General features: G+C 45.2%; 1 protein-coding gene across 4 annotated transcripts in view; it reads right to left on the bottom strand.

The window, feature by feature from the left end:
* RBM20 (RNA binding motif protein 20) overlaps positions 1-20678 on the bottom strand; it is a 504792-nt gene that overhangs the window by 8121 nt on the left and 475993 nt on the right. For all 4 annotated transcript variants that reach the window (XM_078643764.1, XM_078643763.1, XM_078643766.1 and 1 more), the window contains one exon: positions 12737-12858. In XM_078643764.1, the coding sequence (XP_078499890.1) occupies positions 12737-12858 (122 nt within the window). The remainder of the gene's footprint in view (positions 1-12736; positions 12859-20678) is intronic.

Raw genomic sequence — 20678 nt, 5'->3', positions numbered from 1 at the left:
GTTTTGAGGCCATCCGACTCTATTTTTTAATGCTTGTGACACTTGTTGTAGGATTGACCAGTTATTGGTCAACTTGACGCTGTTTGGTATGCAAGCATCACTAGTGCAGGGCAAGCCCAACTACAGTATCAGCCATGTTTAAATTTGGAAGTGCTGGTCGCTTATGCTCTGTGAGGAGGTGTTGGCTGAATAGAATGCTTGTGCTGTATTGTGGGTCCGTCTCGGGCATTCATATAAGGGAGTTCTATTCTTGGCATGGGCTGTGGTGGTCTCTGGTGCTCCGTGTGTCACAGCGTAAGCACAGCAAGTACATTCTTGCACCCTGCACCATCTGGTACAATCGCCACTGTTTCACGCTGACGTGGTGTGGAGTCTCTCTTTGTGGGACCCGGGATGGACAGTGGGCTTACCTGTTCAGATGAGTGTCTCTCTGTGGTTCATGCTGAATAGTCTGCTCTGCGTCTATTGCCACAGGTGACTTGAGAGTGCCTATCTGGATGTTGGATTGACTCAGTAATAAGACCCGGGAAGAGCAGTCTACGTGATACAAATGTGGATTGCTGCTTCAGTGGAAGAACCAGATCAGAGATTGTTTTAGCAAGCAACAGCTTGGATCATTGCTACATTGTTCTCTTTCTCTGCAAACTTCACGCGTTTAATGTATTGAAAGAGACTACTGGAAGAAAACGTGCATTCTGCATTAAAAAAATCTACTTCTCAAGTACACATAGTGCCTTGGGCTTTTCTAGTCTAGTAACATGCATCATTTATTTATTTATGTGCTTCTATAGCGCCTGAATAAACCCCCAAAGGGGTATCTCCGCGCTTTGCCATCCCGGAGAAACCTGCTGCTGTGCCCGGACAGTACCAATGGACAGTGGGGAATAAAATTAAATGCTAGAGAAAAGGTAAGTTTTGAGGGTTTTTCGAAAAGACAGGTGGTCAGCACTGAGCTTTAGTGAAAGGGGAAGGGTATTCCACAGAACAGGCCCTGTGTATGCCAAAGCCCTGCCTCCTTGGCGAGTTTTTTTAATTTTGGGAACCTTAAGGAGCTGGAGATTGCTCGATCGTAGTGAGCGGCCAGGAACATAAGGTATAAAGGCTGTAGTCAGGAATTTCGGGCCTTTCCCCATCAGGCATTTGTGAATTGTACACAAGATTTTAAATTTGGTCCGCAGTCGCACTGGCAACCAGTGCAGTTCCATCAGCAGTGGCTGGGAGGGAGTCCTAGATGGAGCATTCATGACTAACCTCGCAGCCGTATTCTGGACCACCTGTAGTTTGTTAAATTGGCCTTCATTAGATGACAAAAGAAGGCCATTGCAGTAGTCCAATCTACTGACGACCAGAGCCTGGACCAAGGTCTTTCTGTGGTGATCAGGGAGAAAAGGAAACACCCTTCTTAACAAAGAGATAACCCCAAAACAGGTACCAGCAACCTGGTTGACATGATCTTTGAAAGTCAGTGACTGATCGAATAGCACTCCCAGATTTCTTATGGTCTGTTTGGGGATGGGGGCGGGTCCAAGTTCACGAGGCCACCACTCACTGGACCATAGTGTTGCTGCTGCCCCATAAAGTACAACCTCTGTTTTAGTCACGTTGCACTGTAAGCAGTTGTTGGCCATCCATTGGGAAACTGCCCTCATTCCTTCTGCAAATGTTCTTTGTAAAGCAGGAGAGAAGGTCTTAAAAGGGAACAGAAGTTGGGTGTCATCGGCGTAGGACACCGGTATAAACCCAAAAGATCTCACTAAGTCAGCCAGGGGGGCCACGTATACATTAAACAATGTAGGGCTCAGGCATGAGCCCTGTGGCACACCCCTGGTGAGCTCCCTGGCGATGGATTTGTGGGAGCCCAATCTGACTTCTTGAGAACGATCCGAAAGAAAGCTCTCCATCCAGGACAGAGCTGCGCCTCCCAATCCTATCTCTCTCAGACGGCAGAGAAGCAAATCGTGAGACACCGTATCGAAGGCAGCGGATAAATCCAATAGCATCAGAATCATCGACCCTCCACTGTCAAGCGTCATCCTGATGTTATTGGTGACAGCCAGTAGGGCGGATTCGGTGCTATGGTTGGGCCTAAAACCAGATTGTGAAGGATCTAGGCCATCCGCTGTCTCGATATAGTTAGAAAAGTGGGTGTTCACGTGCTTCTCTGTTAACTTGCCGATGTAGGGCAGGAGAGAGATAGGTCGGAGGTTAGTTAGATCCGTCGATGGTAGGGTCGCCTTCTTCCTGATTGGGTTTACTACCGCATTCTTCCATTCCATGGGGACTTGACCTTTGGCCAAGGAGGTGTTAATAACTGCCTGGATCGAGGGGCCTAAGATGGAAATTAGAGGGGCCACCATTTTAGCCGGAAGGAGGTCGTTGGGGGAGCCTGTTTTCATATGGCCTATAAGGGTTGCCAGGTTTTGATCTGTGACGGGGGGAATGACAAACAGAGAGTCTGTGGTCTGAGTGCTGGGTTTAGCTTCGGGAATGGATGTGATAGCCCCAGCTTTAGAAGTTAAAATGTTATCATAAATCAGATTAATTTTTTCTTCGAAGAACTCAGAAATTTCGTCACAGAGTGGCTGAGAAGCATCTTCCGTACTTTCAGTGGCTGTAGGTTTAATAAAATTTTGCAAAATTTTAAACAGTCATCTAGCTGGCTCTTTATTTGTAACAATGTGGAGAATATAAGAAAGCTATGAAATAATATTTATAGTTGCTCACACTTTCAGAGTAATTTTTTTCGATGGAGTTGCAGACATAATAGTCATACAGTATAGCTTGGGATGCTGGCTGTCATTTATAGAAACTGTATTACTTTTTGCTAACATAAAGAAGGTCTTTATGTGGATGCGTGTTTCCATATACTAGTGTGTATGAGCTACATGTCCTCTAACAGTATAGTCCCCAGTGTGCACTGTATATGTTGCAACAGCTTGCAAATTCATTCAATCTCAAAAACATTCTTGTAGACTAGAATTCCTGGTCGTTCTAGAACCTGTGTTTATTCATCACACAATTTCATAATTTGAATGTAGAAAAACTACAACATACAACAGTGTGTTCTGGGGGCTACATGGATTGGACTGAGAACACATAAGACATACACACTATTTATTGGGAAGTCCAAAGGACACAGGGCTCATCCGCACGCAAGTAATCGTTGATATTTGGATCATTTGATCAAACACACAGAAAGGTGTGCAGTAGGGATCCACTATTTGCCAGTATTCCATGTTCTAGGCAAGACTTTATGTGCTCAGAATGGGTAGTACACCGGGCACTGGATCCCACTACTGCTGTGGGAGTTTTTGAAATGCTAAAATGGAGTCTGCACAGAACGCATGGTGTAACAGGCACAGAATCTCACCAGATGTATAGAGGTTTGCAGATTTCAAGGCGTGTCGCTCACGCAGGTGTGTTAGAAGTTTGTGAATTTTATGGTGAGGGTGATAGAAAGATAACTCAGATACAAGGGATGATGGAGACCATTGCCTTACTCACAATAGACACTATATTGAGTATGTTAGAATGGAAAGAAATCTGATGCAGATGAGTTTGGGAGTTAAAAACATCTGTAGCAAAAGCACAAGAGGACCTCGAAGAGGATAAGTGAGAGAAATGAAAGAAACATCTTGCATATGAAGAATGAAAGATTCCTGTTCCTGTTGATTGTTTGGTGTGTGACTGGTAACATTATAGTTTGGTGGTGTGCTATGGTAATGAATTATTAGTATCATTTTCTCTACTATCCACTCATACTCATCTGGCTTACAAGGTAATTTGATTGTGGGGGTGGTAGTAGGATGTTTGCAGTTTGGGGTGTATGAGTGTGATTGTGATCTGTTCTGTTCACTCTTTAGCCATTTGAGAGAAGTAGAGGTGTAGAGTCTTTTGGTCATGTGGATTGTCTATTTTTATTATTGGTCAGTAGCATGTCTTTTAGTTTTTTTGTTTCCATGTTGGGTGGGCATTGGTTCCACAGGTTTGTTATGGTGTGTTTTTGTGGAGCATGAGATATTTGGAAAAGACGGGTAGTATGTGGGGTCCTACTTGGATGCATCATACTGATGATGCAGTGTTCGTTTGGTGTTAGTTATGAGAAACACCTGGACTGAGCATGCAATATCATATGCTTCTGGTAGGGTCTTACTTGTACCGCATTTTTTCTAACCTGTCCTTTTGTTCGGGAGATACATATTTATGGAAAAGTTCCACATCTTCAGAGCATTTTGAAAGGATATTAGTTGTCACCACCTTTTGTTATCAACAAAAAGACTCTACAATGGCATTATATTCCATCCTTCTATATTTCAGGATAGAAACTCAACAGGATGTTTGTGCACACCAACAAAGTTGGGTGTTAAAGGGTATTTAAAACTTTTAAAGGTCTAGTATGTAATGGTGTGGACACTTACAACATTATTGGAAATACATTTCTCCATAGACAAAAATATATTTTCAGTGGGAAAAAAACAACGTCTTGAGGACAGTTCTTCTAATGCATTACATTTTATGCATGCCTACTTCTATACTATGCCCAGTTACACAGGCAAAAAAGCATTTGCATGGGCATAAATAGGAACTTACTAAAGAAGTCTAAGAGGACTCATAGGAACTTGTGACTATCACTGCATCCCCGTAAGCTCTTATTGAATCCCTTCTCAATTAAAAAAGAAATTTGAAATGTATTCACTTTTTTGAGAACTGGTCCTTCAGTTAGCCTGGCCCTCCAGAGATTATGTTTCTAGGCAACCGGCCTTATATAAATCCAGAGCAATGTTTCCTCTCTGTGAAGTCATTCCGGCTAGCGTTAGAGGCAGGCACAGCAAGGGTGACATCACTCAAAAACATCTCCCTACCTGACAGTGGCGGCTATTGTCCATCTGTTAAAAGGCATCCAGCAAAGAGAAAATAACAGTTCTTTAGCCTGTCTGCATAGCCAACAATAACCAACAACAGTCACTCCAGAATTTCCCTTTGTTGGTGATGGCTGCTTGGGTTTAAAGACCCATTGAGGCAATTACTGGATGATGTCATGATATCCCCATGGCCATACGATCCTATCCCCTTCACCTCTAGATACACTCTGGTTATATGACCTTCCACTTACATTACTAACGTTAACAGGAATAGTTTCCTCTTCTGAGACAAATTGGCTCAGTGCCAGAGTGACTCACTCCTCAAGTGTCTATCTGCTATATTGTCGTGGTGCACGAGCGTCTGACCTCTGCAGCCATCGTGAGCCTGATACGAATTCCCAGTAATGCCAAGGTCTTGCTTCTCGACCACCATTATTTTGGCCGATGTAAGACTGGACGGTTTGTCAACAGATTAGACGTTTTTGTTTATAGGGTCCTCTGATAGCACAGAACAGTCAGCTGCTCACGGGATCACTTCAGGGCATATGAACACAGAATCTCAAAAGTCGGCATCCAGTCAAATACAGAGTGAATCCTTCGAAAAAGGCATCTGTGCTCGCTAGGTACCCCCAAGTCTCACACACATGCATAATCACACCTTTTGCATGAATCTAACTAAGCAGTGTCATTAGATTGGCGCTGTTTAGGTAGATTTTGATACTTCTGCACTCAGTCTCTACAGAATTTTATTCTTTTTATCCCTAAGGAAGCCCGCTGCACACTGGGAGTTGACTTCCGGGTTGTGGAGGCGGCATTCGGTTCTAGCCAGCTGTGCGAGTGTCAATTAAAGAATGGAGCGATGGCGCAGGTTTCCCGGGTGACTTATGCACCGGCCATCTTGCTTCGGCCATGGCCCCTGGCCAAGTAAACGTCAGCTACTTCAAACCTTTAAATGGATCCATCTGTCCACTGGGCTCAGTAACATTAGCTGTCTCCCTACAGCCGTAATGAGTAACTGCATACTTGTCCTGCTATAGTAGGGCGAAGGGTTGCAGTGTCAGAAAAGGCAACGCGTGACCACCACAATGGTCACAGCCTCAAGGGAGTACCACTGTATCCCCTACCCTGGCCGAGTTCCTCTTCCTGTAGCCATGCGTGTCAAGGTTCACCAACCTTGTGCTTCGCCTGAGGTCCTTCTGCTATACTGGCCACTCGCCCTTCTTATGTTTTAATTGCTCGAGGTTTGCATTTGCTTTACAAAATGAAAAAAACATTGGTAAATGAGTTGACCATTGTCAATATCAGTCAACAAACAGGGCCGCAATGTGTTGTCAGAGGATATGTTCCCAGAGCCAAACTAGCATTGACAAAGTCAATAGGTCTTGCCTATGCAAGAGCTTTTAGTTTTACCAATATGTTTTAGCAATGTTGTAAACCAGCATGGCTCCTGTTTTGCCTGGCTAACAGTTAGTAACATAAAGGAGAGTTGCGTGGAGTGTAATAGAGTCGAATGGCGAAAAGTGGAGTAGAGTGTTGAAGGGTGTATTGGAGTGGCATAGTGTGGAGTTGCATTGAGTGCCATACACTGGAATAGCCAGGGCACGAGTCGGGGGTACTTGGGGATACACGGCGTCCACCCACTATTTTCACAGGGTGGACGCCGTCCACCCTGCCAAGAAGATTGGCCACACACAAATATACTGAACTTGTCCCGGTATAATTTCCAGACACCGGGACATGTTCAGCAGCGCCTGCACACTTAGTCTGCTTTCCATTCTCATCAGCAACTTGCAGTCGGCGTTCTGGCTTTTTGTCACTTCCAGCTGGGCCAAGGTTAAGGGGCAATCAGGCCTCCTTTTGCTCGAGTATCCCGACCGGAGACGCTGTGGATTTTCAAATACAATAAAGGGGAAATAAAAGCATGCAGCTCTTCACAAGTACTTAAGAGTCATGTGGTGTCGCTTTTGACTTTGTTCAGTCCCTGTACACAAAGTCCATGCACTGTAAGAATGCCACATGTGTTGGTCTGTCCCAGTATTTACACACTTAACAATTTAAATAGCAATATTTTATTTCTTTTATAGCACTACTTATCCCAGTGTAGGGTGTTAAAGCACTTGACATATTATCCATTAACAATAACTCACGTAAGTGTGCATATCAAGGTACAAGATGCGTTACATGGTGTAGGAGTCTCATGTCCTTCATAGCTCGCTGTGTTAAATTAGAAGGATTACAATTTATGAACTGCAGGTAACAAAATGATCTTTGTGTTCAAAGCAGTAACCCACTTACCTATCTATATAAATTTAAAAAATTTCATCTGCATGTTATATGATGTGCTTTACAGGACACACATTAATCTTCTAAACTACTTTTATTCATATCTGGGACTACACACAACACAGATCTCTCCAACAAATAGGTTAAATCTCACCATTATTATTCCCTGATATTTACTGGTCACCTCTGCAGCAGATACCTTAACCCCATAAAATATTTTAAAATGCAGACTTTGCAACCAATTAAGCAGAACAGATCTACTACCAGGCTTCTCTCCCTGTTGCCAGTTTCTTTGTGGCAGGGTTTGGTAAAAAGAAAATATATAAGTTGAGGCCCAGATTTTGCGTCAGGATTGCGTCACTTATTTGACACAACCTCAATGCCGAATCTCATTTGTTAAATCTCATAAAGCACTTAAAATGCACTTATGATAGATCTCATGAACATATGTGTGAGGTCTTGCTATTTGATGTCACTTCTTGTGATGTCACTTCCGGTGAGGCCACGTACAAAGTCATGCAGCGAGACGTCGTGCACTGTGATGGCATGTGTCATGATGTCACTTGGTGACTGCCTAACTTAGTTAGTCCCCCACTTCTTTTTATAGGACTTGTACTCTGGGAACATCACATGGTAGAGTGGACTGTTGTAGAGTGCATTGGCGTAGAGTGTTGTATAGTATAGTGGAGAAGCGTGCAGTGGCATTGAATTCCATGGCTTATAATGCAGCGTTGTAGAATGAAGTGGTGTAGATTAGAGTGGTGCATAGTAGAGTGCAGTGGTGCAGAAGGGAATGGCACAGTGGAGTAGAGTACAGTGGTGTAGAGTAGAGTGCAGTGGCATAGAGTGGTGGACGGTGACGTGGCACAGAGTTGAGCGATGCAGAGGGCAGTGGCGCAGAGTTGAGTGGCATAAAGTTCAGTAGAGTAGAGTGGTGCAGAGTAGGGTAGCACAGAGTGGTTTAAAAAAAGAGTATAGTGCCGTTCAGTGCAGTGGCATAGAGTGCAATGGCATAGGGTGGAGAAGCATAAAGTGGATTAGTGCAGAGTATAGTGGCATAGCGTTTAGTGGCGTAGAGTGCAGTGTTGCAGATTAGTGTCAGAGTGCAGTGGAATAGAGTGGCTTAGAGAGCAGTGGCGTAGAGTACAGTGATGCAGAGCAGAGCGCAGTAGCATAGAGTGCAGTGATAGTAGAATGCAGTTGTGTAGTGTGCATTGGCGTAGAGTGCAGTGGTTAGGAGTAGAGTGGTGTAGATTTCAGTGGCATAGAGTGGAGTGGTGCAGAGTGGAATAGAGTGGCGTAGAGTGAAGTGGCATAGAGTAGATTATTTCCGAGTAGAGTGAAGTGGCATAGAGTGGAGTAGTGCAGGGTAGAGAGCATTTGCTCAAGGGCGGCATAGAGTGTAATTGTAGGAAAGTTTCCTTTTTTGACATGGTCACCCCATGTTTTGCCTGGAATTTGATATGATTTTGACTGGAAGAGCACTGGGTTCCTGTTTACCAGGTCGCCGGATCCCTATCCGAAAACTGTGCAACTGTACCCAAATTGGTAATTCATTCAGTACCCTCTGTAAGTCCCTAGTAAATGGTACTCCAGTATCTAGGGCCTGAAGTACTAAAGAGGGTCCCTAAGGGCCGTATCACAAATTGTGTGACCCAAGTGGACCCCTCACCAAGCTCATGCAAATTGCCACTGTGTGCCTTGGTGCACACAAAAGTGAAAGTACGACATGGCACACATCCCTGTGTGCCATGCCTGCAGAAACTGTATGCAGTGCAGGCAAGTCACACCTACTGCAGATCTTACAGCCCTAAGGCGGGTGCACTATACTACATGTGTGAGCATACCAGCATGAGCAGATATGTCCCTGTACTGGTCAGTTCAATTGCTGCCAGTACAAGTGATCAGGTAAGCCATTTTAAGTGCATGTACTGGACACTGGTTAAAACGAGTTTCCTAGCTACATGATGGCTTCACTGAAAACAGAGATGTTTGGTATCAAACATCTCATATTAATAACCCCACACTGATTCCAATGTTGGATTCATTAATACATACACCCAGAGGGCACGTTAGAGATGCCTCTGAAAACCTACCAGCTGCTGGTTTGCTGACTGACTGGTATTCACAGGGGCAGCCAGGTTCAGGGTGCTCACAGCGTTGTGTGGTTAATGTTACCCAGGTTACCCGGTTTCAGGCTGCAGACTCAAACCAGGTGGTTTCTTCTATGGAACCAACAGCCAGGGGAAGAAGTTGAGATGCCAGGCGACATCAGGGCACTGCTGGTTGAGGTTACCAAGACGCAGGGCCGGAGGTTGCAAGGGTGTCTTTGGAAGTCGGGCTTCTCCTGACCGGGAAGGTCACAGTCAAGGGGTTAATCGTAAAAAGGGCGCCGGCGTCGACACTGGACCTTGGATGTGACACCCCTCAATGGATTGGAGGTCAAGACTGCTGGGGGACAACTGCAGGACCAGTGGACCCTCTGGAAATGGGTGATGAACGGTGGGAGCATAGGTAAGTCCTGGAGCAGGGTTTCTTGGTTCAGCAAGGGCTTGATCTTCTTTTATTGACATGGCTGCTGTCCTCGGGAGTCTCAAGTCTTTGTTGAGGCAGGGATCAGTCCTCACCTAGTCTGGAGGTTGCTGATTCTTTTTGGAGCCGTTGTTTTCTTTGCAGGGGAATTCGGAGCCGAGGCAGGCCGGCCAAGTCATTTGGCCTGGAGTCTTCACTGTTGCAATGTCTTTCGGGTTCCAGTCTTCTTAGGTCATCGATTAAGATTTGTGGGTACATGGCTGCCCCCTAAATACTGTATTTAGGGGTGTTTTTAGGGGTCTTGAGGTAGTAACCAATGGGCTACTGTCCTTAGGGTGAATACGCCCTTAGTGTGCTCACCCCACGTGGGTGAGTGGGCACAATGCCTAGACCTGAATTGAGGGTGCTTGCTATCTGCAAGACGGCGGGCACTGAAGAGTGGCTTCACCTCGCCTCCCTCACCTGAGGGGTGGGGTTGGCAGAGGTGGACACAAATTCTGGGCTGTCGTGATTTTTCCCACCTGTTTTCCCGGTGGAAAGGGGGTGGGACAGGAGGGGGGCCTGCTCCTGATAGCAGGAGAGGCTGGGGGTCGCGTTGCAAAGGCGGCAAGGCCTTTGAAGCTTCACTGCCACAGATGGCTCTTCCTGACCTCCGCTCAGGGAAGGTTTTGTTCCTGAGCCCAGGGAACTAAGGCTTCCACCACAGGGGTTCAGAAACCTGTCTCGTGGTGGGAGGCTGGTGTTGACCAGTCAGGAACCCACTAGTGGTTGGTTTGGTTCAGGGTTGAGTGCATAGAATAATACATTTGACACTGGAGTGTAGGTTTATTATTCGGAAATGTTTGATGCCAAGGATTCAGTAAAGCCATTATGGTGTGAGGAAACTCGTAATGACCAGTTTCTAGATCATATACTCAGGATGGCTTTACTGGGCACTTATAATATCTAATAATGGCCTTAGATGTTATAGGGACCTGTCTGCTCAGGCACATAGGTCCTCACATGAGGTATAGGGCATCCTTGCCTTAAGGGTGACTTACCTATGCCTCATGCAGTGCTGGGCAGGTATGGCACATATCCCTGTGTGCCATGTCGACTTTTCACTTTTAACTGCACCACTACACGCAGGCTGCAATGGCAGTGGTGCATGTTTGTGGTGAATGGTCTCTGAGGGTGGCATAATACATGCTGTAGCCTTCAGAGGCCTTTCCCTGGCTACCATGCCCTTAGTACTATAGGTACCCCTTACAAGGGACCTACAGGTAGACCAGAGTTGTGCCAATTGTGGAAACAATGGTACAGGTTAGGGAAAGAACACAGGCCCTGGGAACCTGTTTGGCAGGGACCCAGGGCACTCAGTCAAATTGCATCAGATATCTGGCAAGAAGTTAGGGGGCAACCATGCAGAAAGGGCCCTTTCCTACAAGACCCCTCAACCACAAGTGCTCCCAGACAAAGAAACCCGACACCTCAAATACCCTCTGCAACCAGCCGGAGGAGAAGAGGACCTCAGGTGTCCCCACATCCCCTAGCATCGCAAGACTTGAACCCTCTGGTTGGGTCAGCCCGACTGGCTTCCCAGTCCAGACCTGCAGTCTCTTTTCACATAGACCAGTCCCCATCAACTAACATTGGGCATCCAACGCTGTTTTGCACCACTGCACCCAGCTGCCCTAGTGCGGCTGGAGGTGACCTGCTGGTGATGCCTTGGACCTTGCCCTATACTCACCTTAAGATCAGGAGATTGGTCTCATAATTAGCCGTACTATACCTGAATGCAGTACTTGCTTACCCTATATATGTTAACATTGCCATTTACGAGAAATGCGTTAAGTATTTCTCTTGCAAAGCTCCAATTCTCTCTCGAAACATACTTACCTGATCGTATTGCTACTGAGGCCTAAATATATATAAAGATGCATGTTATTTTTCTAAATTGGTGTTGATCTCCTTATTAAGTTGTGTGCCACATTATTGACAGAGTGTGTATTTTGCAGTTGTCTAACACTCCTCTCTGATAAGCCTAAGGCTGCTTGACCACACTAGCCCCTAGAGGAGCACCTTGGAATTGCTAGAGGAAGTCACTGTCCGCTTCTAAGGGAATACCTAGGAGTGACATAGAGTGGAGTATGCAAGGTATGGTAGCGCTCTGCAATTACACACAACACATTAAATTTGCTCAGTGCACAAACAAAAGTAAGTGGAAATTGCATCATCCAATGTAATGATTTTTTTTATCACATAAAAGTGTTTGTTTTAAACACACTTCTGAAAGAACAAAGGATGTGCTTCATTTGTGTTCCTAATTCTGAAATACTTACACAGTTCATTTAAATGTTGTGTGCTAGAAAAAATCTCTTTCCTAACCCAAGTACCCAGCAAGATTGTCACATAAATTCTCTGACTTTGAAGTCAGAGAAAGAAAAGTAAACAAGCGTCCCGGAAGACAACTCCTGACATTCGACCTCGGTCTTTGATTGCACAGCTCATGAGACAAGATAAGAAGAAGATTTAAAGGCCTGTTTACAGAAAGGGAGTTTATGGAAGAATACCGTAACACAGTTTAGGCAACGGGAGGGACAAACTGAACCTGGAGAGCCTAAAGCAAATAAAGCCAGCAAATAGAAAGCCAGAAAATGTGAGTTATAAAACACAAAGCGAATAGTAATCAACAGGCCGAATACATTCCTATGTCAACTTTCTGAAAGTCTCCTAGATGTTTCTAGCAAACCAGACATCTGTGCTGTCTGGTAGACTGCGACTAAAAACGTACCACTGACCTCCTATTTCTTAATTGAAAATATAACTTAGAAGTTGGGCCTTTGGCTGCAAGCAGATAACCCGTAGATTTTCCGGAAGAGTTAACTTTTGTGCATAATTGTCGCTTTGAGACGCGCAAAGAAAGCATAATGGAAAAAGATGAGTTAGTGTATCCAAAGTCATGAGTACTCTGCCTTCTAAACACAACATTAACACAAACATATATGTACCACACAAGCTGCCAAATTAGTGATTGATTCATACCAAATAATGGCCATGAAAGAGAGCATGCGTCTTACCTGAAGATTCTTGTAATGAACCGTACTTCGGCAGTGAGTTGTCTTGGCTGTCTCTTCGCTTGTGTAGAAGAGACCGCATAGCTTGCAGTAAAATCCGGTCCTGGGCACCACAAATTCCACACCTGTTAAAATAATTACACTTATTAATAAAACATTAGTTATTGAGTGCATGCTGTAAAACATTGGCTGTTCAGAGATTTTGACATAAATTCAGCCAAGCTCCATGAGGCCACTTGTAGATGTTCATTTTCGACACGATCATGGCATTAGAGTCACCTTTAAAAAAAGCACTGGCAAAAACCAATCAGTCTTGCCTTTGAGATCTATTGTCTTTGTCAATGTCTTTTGGTAATGCTCTACAGCGTCTGCTTTTTCCTGATTGTGTGGAGCATCATTAGAAAAACAAAAAAAAGGTGCAATGACGCAACTGCCAGTCGCATCATTCCTTGAGCTGTCTACCTGTGCAACAGCATATGCACTTGCTGGCATCAGCATATGTGTGTGTGCCAGCGGAATGAAGTGGGCGCCATTTGCTTCCACTTATTATTTACCAATCCAAGATGGTAGACACCAATTAGATCTGTAAATAAAAAATAAGCATTTTTGTAGGGTTAAAACACACCTTGTTTTAGAAAAGAACTGCAAGAGTAGCGTTGCTAATGGAGGAATGAATGGGGGGCAGGTGGAGGTGAGGAGGGGAAAAATTGGACAAGGGAGAGAGCAACAGAGGTGGTACAGAAAAAAGCACACATGGAGAAAGAAACACAGAGGGTGTGGGCAACAATAACACAATAGAGTAAGTAGCACACGAAAATGACAGCTACATGTGGAGCAGGGAGAAGCACATGAGGGTGAGAACAAACTGTAGTGAAAGGGAGAGGAGGAGAAGTATATAAGGTAAAAACTTGGAGTGCAGGGAGATGGGTGCTTGGAAGAAAAGTGCAGAGGAAAGAAGGAGACAGCTGGAAAACACAAGTACTCTCATAGACAGAGGCATTTCCTCCTTAGTGGCTTGATGGTGTAGCACTGACACCTGTCAACTGCCATGGTCCCATTGCTAAATTACATTTTTACAGTTGTAGTGTTTACATGAACACTGCAGTGTGCAGGTCAGCCCTTTGGGCCTCTCCACCAGACTCATGATGACAGTAGGGGAAGGGGCGGGGCTTAGCGATGATACAGCTACAGAGTGAAGTTTAAAACACAGAAAGAGGTGTGGCCAAGATGGAAGCTGAATAGGAGAATCTGTACCAAGCTCGGTCCTCTGTGCCTCACAGTCTGTGCCCCAGCACCACCAGCGAATGCCCTGCGTCCGGCTGCCCGTGGGGGAAGGTCTGCAAAGGACAAGGAGGCACATCCATTTCCCGGGCTACATGCACTCATCAGGAGAGCCGGGGATTGCAGGACGGCCCGCGGTGAACCTCAAGATGGCGCCTGCTGCGGAGACATTTAGACCAGTGCAAAGCACCTGCCCTCACCACCACCTGGTTGCCGACCTGGCTAGAGACTGTGTAAGAGGTGGTATGCACATGAAAGGGCGAGATTTTGATCGATACCTTATATCTATTGATCCAAACCTCGATCTGGTCGACTGAACCTTTGTTGCCTGTCTAGGAGGAAAACAGTACACCCATCTGCAAGTTAGTTCACCCAATAAAGGACTCTACTCCCAAAGACCACAGACAACTTCTAGCTTTCAAAAGTTTATTGTAAGGAAATGATAAGCTGCAAATACAGACATCTCAAAATGAGATTCACGAGATACACAGGTCCAATTACATACATGTGCTCTCGAAAAGCCCTCAGACGAGCAACAGAAATCACTAACACAAGTTCTAAGAATAATAAAGCTATCAGCATAGACGCATATCTCTCCTTCATTTAGGTTGGAGGAAAACACACACAGGTTAGGCGTCCCTACCCTGTTCTAGATGGTATCCCTACTTAACCAAATCCCAACCTAACAAAGGTGTCAGCAGTGAATGACCCCCAAGGGAAGTCACCCACTCTAAGTCTCTTGGTGAAAACCTATAGTTCTCCAGTCATGACCCCTCACTGCCTACCCATCCGCTCTCTAAAGGGTCCTCAGGTATCTGCTCTAACTCCACCCAGGGGTGCTGTCCCTAATACAAAACAGTCAACAACATTTGAGACGCCCCTTGCGAAACGCCTCTCATGTGGTGTAGCTTCAGGCTTTTTCCATGATGCTTTGTATTGGGCCTCAGACGTTAGAGTTGACCTTGCTTCTCAGGCTCTTCTCCGGCCCGCTGATACCCCTTAAACATTCCAGAACCCTCCTCCATGTCTGGGCCGTCTACTGAACAGACCTCTATTCATTCATTTATAATTGGATCCCCCCTTTCCTGTTGCAGACAGATATCTGCCGCCAAGAACCCAACTCTCATAGACTTCTAAAAAGGCTTGCAACATTTCTCAGCCCAGACATGTACGTGTAAATCAACGTTAAAACATTTCAGGCCTACAATATTTCTCATTATGATTATAGCATTCAACTTCTTCATTTAATTAAAGCATGTTAATACTCTTATTCTATTATTTAGTAAACATTTCTATAAATCATGGCCCATTAATGCAATGACCAAAAACCTTAATATAATCTGTGTCGTGAAAAGAACCATCTTCCCTTTCCCTCCAGCTCTGGCCCTGAGGCCTACCACGTTCTGCTTTTAACCATATACCATCTTATGTTTTAGCAGCTTCACGACATGGATTCAAAAATAATCACATCTAATAAAATCATATAAGGTTACACATTTTTGTATTAGTTCCACTTCTACTTAAATCTCTACATTAGCTATACATTCAGATTATAATTGCAGATACTATTAGCACTCATGGCATTTCTCTTCATGATTTGTGCTTACTACAGGTAAGTGTGATGTACTCATACATTTAAATCAGTTTGCGCTCTCTCAGTTCCCCCCTTTGATGACCTCTCGGGGTCATCACTAACATTTAAACTGCAGTTATTGCTGGCATTCTCTGCGCTTCCAGAGCCCTCAGGCTCCTGTACTGATTATCTTGTATGGCAGCCAATCTCCGCAGCTGTTCTCTTTGGGCCCTTTCTGACCTTCTTGCTCTGTACCATTTGAATACCCTCACCAATCCCCACAATATTATCCCACAGATCAATATTATGATGATAGGCTTTAGGATATACCAAACAAAGCTTTTGCCTAAGGTGGAAAACCACCCTCCAACTGTACTCATTCCGTGGCCCACCTTTTCCCAGACATTTTCTCTACTCAAGTCTTCGATCTCCTTGTGAATATTAGTTATGTTCTTAATAACTTTCTCAAGGGGCTTCGAATTGTCTGGAATGTAAGTGCAACATTCCTGGACCTTCAAAGCCTTACAGACTCCGCCCTCTTTTGCTAATAGGACATCTAATGCAAGACGATTTTGAAGAACCATAGCTCTTATCGATTGCATCTCTCCTTCTACCAGCATTAAGGACTGAGCAGTGCTGGCAGACAACCTGTCGACAACTGTTGCCAGTCGTCTAATTTTAACATCATTAAGGATTATTCCCAAAAGAGGGAACATAGCTCCAAAGACATCTCCAACCATTTCGGCATCACCTACATCTCTCCTTCCCCTCGATGATGTCTGACCCTCAATGATCACTAAATCTTGTGCATGATATATTTTGGGGAAGACAATTGCCAAATAACATGATCCATACCAGTTGTCAGGTAGTCTCACGTAAGCATTTCTTCCACATACAAAATACACATTTGGAATCACTTGCATTCCCTTCAGGAAATCCTTAGTGTAGTACTCTAAATTAAAAGCATGTTCACAGTCAACTTCTCCAACGTATACATTTTCATAATACGTTTTGGCTCTGTGAAGACATAACTTTCCTCTCTGCGCTTTATCTAAAGCTATTGGACCACTACTACCCTTTCTCTTGTGTGACTTCTCTTCCTCGGTCCAATCTATTTTCCCTTGTCCAGATTTTTTCAAAATCTTTTGTCTCCTGTAACGATCATCCACCTCTGTGAAAGAGTACCCTTGTTCCGCGCAATACCGCGCAACTTCATCAGCATATCTATTGCCTTTCGAAACAAAGTCCTCATTTCTGGTATGTGCGATGCACTTTACAACTGCGATACTTGCTGGGCATTGCAATGCTTCTAACAACAGGCGCACAAACTCTCCATTGCGAATGGGAGAGCCTGAAGAAGTCATGAACCCTCTTTGAGACCATAACTGCCCGTAATCATGAACTACCCCATACCCATACTGGCTGTCGGTGTATATGGTAACTCGAATTTGATTGCCTGCTAAGCAAGCACGTGTCAGGGCAATAATCTCGGCTACCTGAGCGGAGTGTACTCCTTCCAGGCACCCAGCTTCCACAACTCCTTCAATTGTACAAACAGCATAAGCTGCTCTCAACTGCCCAACCTCGTCTCTTACACATGAGCCATCGACAAAGAAAACTTCGTCTGGGTCGGTCAGTGGCTCATCTACGATGTCGGGTCTGGGTTTGGTGCATAGTTCAGTCACATCAAGAGAGTCATGGTCTGTACATTCATCATCATCATCGATATCATTTGGAAGTGGCATCAAGGTAGCAGGGTTCAAAACAGAGCATCTCTTGAGGGTCACATTTTCTGCAGCAAGAATAACTTGCTCATAGCGCGTGAGCCTACTGTTGGTCAGATGCTGTGTTTTGGTCCTGGTCATCAACAGTTCAACAGAATGTGGCACGCACACCTCTAACGGGTGCCCCATGACGATATTTTCACATCTCTCAATGCTGACACCCGTTGCAGCAACGGATTTGAGACATCCGGGCAACGCTGCGGCTACTGGATCTAAAGTAGCCGAGAAATAAGCAACTGGTCTACGGGCATTCCCATGGATTTGGACCAACACAGACAACGCACAACCTTCTCTCTCACAACAGTAAAGGAAAAATTGTTTATTGTAATCAGGCATTCCCAATGCCGGAGCACGACACAGGTCCTCTCGCAGCTGTAGGAACGCCATCAAACAGTCTTTGTCCCATGGTACCGGATCACTCACCTCTTTGTGCGTCAGTTTTTGCAAGGGCTTTGCTTTCAGTGAAAAGTTCACGATCCACTGTCGGCAATAACCCACCATCCCTAGGAACATCCTGACCTCTCTCTGTGTTTTAGGCGCATTCATTTTCATGATCGCCTCTATCCTATCTGGTGACACTTTTCGTTTGCCTTTCTCAATTCTGTGTCCCAAGTACTGCACTTCTGTCAGGCAGTACTGCAATTTTCCCGGGGACACCTTATGCCCATTGGCAGCTAGGTGATTTAACAAAGCAATGGAGTCTTCCCTGCAAGCTTCTTCTGTTTCTGACGCCACAAGGAGGTCGTCTATGTACTGGACCAGAACTGACTTCTGGGGCAGCACTAGACTTTCAAGATTTCTCTTCAAAAGCTGGTTAAAGATCGATGGACTCTCTGTATACCCTTGAGGGATACGACACCATGTTAGGACGCGATTTTCCAGCTTAAATGCGAAAAGAAAATGGCTATCTTCGTCCAAAGGGATCGAAAAGAAAGCCTGACAAAGATCGATCACTGTGAACCACTCTGCTTGGAATGGAATCTGAAACAGTATCACTGATGGATTCGGTACCACTGGACAACACGAAACGACTATGTTATTAATCTTTCGAAGGTCCTGCACTATCCGAAATTTCCCATTTGGTTTCTGCAGACCCATAATCGGGGAGTTGCATGGACTACCCACGATTTCTTTCAGTATTCCCTGTTTAATCATGGACTCGATCACGGGCTTTATGCCTGCAATCGTTTCTGGAGTCAATTTATATTGGGGTGTTCTTGGGAACTCAGCATGCGGTTTCACTACAATTTTCACTGGGTCTACCCCTTTGACCAATCCAATCTCTTCCCCAGTGAAATCCCATACCTCGGATGCCACTGTCTCTCTCAAGTCCCAGGGAAGCTCGTCTACTGTCAAAGTAGGGTACAGCTCCACACATATTCTTGAGTTTGCAACTTTGAAATCTGCATCATCATCATTAGTCAATACCTCCACTCCCTGAGGTGTACAGTATATAGTACAATTCAATTTACACAACAGGTCTCTTCCTAACAGACACACAGGGCTTGAATCGCAAACCACAAACTGGTGCTCATCACTGTACTTCCCTATTTTCACCTGCACCGGTTCTGTCAATTGGCTGGTTATTCTCCTGTTTGCGACCCCTACCACCTGTATGGTCTCTCCAGACATGGGCAGGTCTGGAACTGCAGCTGATCTGATCGTGGATCTAGTGGCTCCTGTGTCCACCAGAAATGTCGTAGGGCACCCTGCTACTTCTGCTTCCACATAGGGTCCCCTCTGATCTACCTCCAAGGCTGCCCCAAGGGTGCAGTCTTCTCTTTCCACTCTCTGTCCGGTTAATGGGTCCACATAATAGCACTCTTCACCTTCCACAAACAGGGGCATTTGTCTATAGGTCTTACCCATACTCCCTACTCGAGGAGGTTGCGGGAACTGGGCTCGGGGAGGAGCCCCCCCCCCTTTGAGCACCTTTCCTTGGTATGGCGTTACCCCTCTTGTAGGCGCGCTCTGAACCTCTTCCTCCTCTATCTCTTGCTCTCCTATCTCTACATTGTAAGGGCACTCGCGTTTCCAATGCCCCACCTCGTTGCACTGGTGGCACCTAGTCGTTTTCTTCAAGGCAGCTATGTCTATTCTGGGTCTAAAGGTGGAACTCTCCTCATTGCCCTTGTTCTGACTGTACTGCTTCTTTCCTCCTGTACCTGTTCCCTGCTGCTGTTGCTGTTGTCCCCCTTTCCCTGCTGCCTGCATCTGTACCACCATCAACTTTTCTTTTAGTTTCTTAGCCTTAGAGTCTATCTCATCACAGCAGTACCTGGCATATCTCAGTATTTCATCTAGGGGTTTAGTTTGCCAACAAATCGAGTGTTGCTGAATCATTAAACTAATATCCGGTCTCAGTCCCAGGACGAACTTGGACACAAATTGCCCTATGTCTTTTGGATCCATTACATCCAAGCCGCTATACTGTTTAAACGCCTTCAGCAATCTCTCGTAATATTCATGAACTGTCTCTTTGGGTTCCTGTCTTGTTCGGTCTATTCTGACCCAATCTATGTCTTGCATTGGCACTTTTTCTTTCAGCCAAGTCATCACTCTCTCGAATTTTGCCATCACAATCTCGGACGGCCCATTAGTCTTAGCATCTCTCTCTGGCTCCGTTGTGGGCCACTCAGCGCTAACCTTGCATGCCGTCCACAGATCTCCTGGTACTACAATGTCAAACAGCGTGTTCAGATCTATCCATAGGACCTTGGAGATTTTTACAAACCTCTCGACTTGCTTGTACCACTCCACAGGGTTCTCTCGTAACTTGGGGAAAGAGGTGGTAAAAGCAGCTAAATCTCCCCTACTCCAAGGGACATGTACATAGTTCCCGTTTGCAACTTCACGCAAAGGGTAAGCTTCTATTCCCTGCTGTCCTGGTGTCATACCAATCATGCTTCTCCTGCCGGTCCCTTTCTTGGACCACCTCTCTTCCCACTTATCTAGTGCCCTCCATGTCCTTATTCCAGCAATCAGTTCCCTTATGTGTGTTTTCAGCCCAATCGTTCTCCTCTCATCTAGGTCTCGATCTGTATAATGTAGCCTGTGGTTACCCTGTAATGCTTTGGTTCTTGACAAGTCCACCATATATTTGCCTGCTAGTTCGACTAACTTCTCATGGACTGCTCTTGCTTTTCGAGTAATGTCCTTTGCCATATACAGTATTTCATCCTGCTCATACATTTCCATTCTTTCTAAAGGCAGGGTACCATCTACCATGTCATCCAGATCTGACCTTAAGCTGGAGACATCGAGTCTCTTGGCTTTTATCTCAGCTCGCAATATGTCTTTCGAAGGG

Source organism: Lissotriton helveticus, chromosome 5_1, assembly GCF_964261635.1.
Source record: "Lissotriton helveticus chromosome 5_1, aLisHel1.1, whole genome shotgun sequence".
In the NCBI taxonomy this organism is placed as follows: domain Eukaryota; kingdom Metazoa; phylum Chordata; class Amphibia; order Caudata; family Salamandridae; genus Lissotriton; species Lissotriton helveticus.
This window is presented reverse-complemented; position numbering and strand designations above follow the sequence as displayed.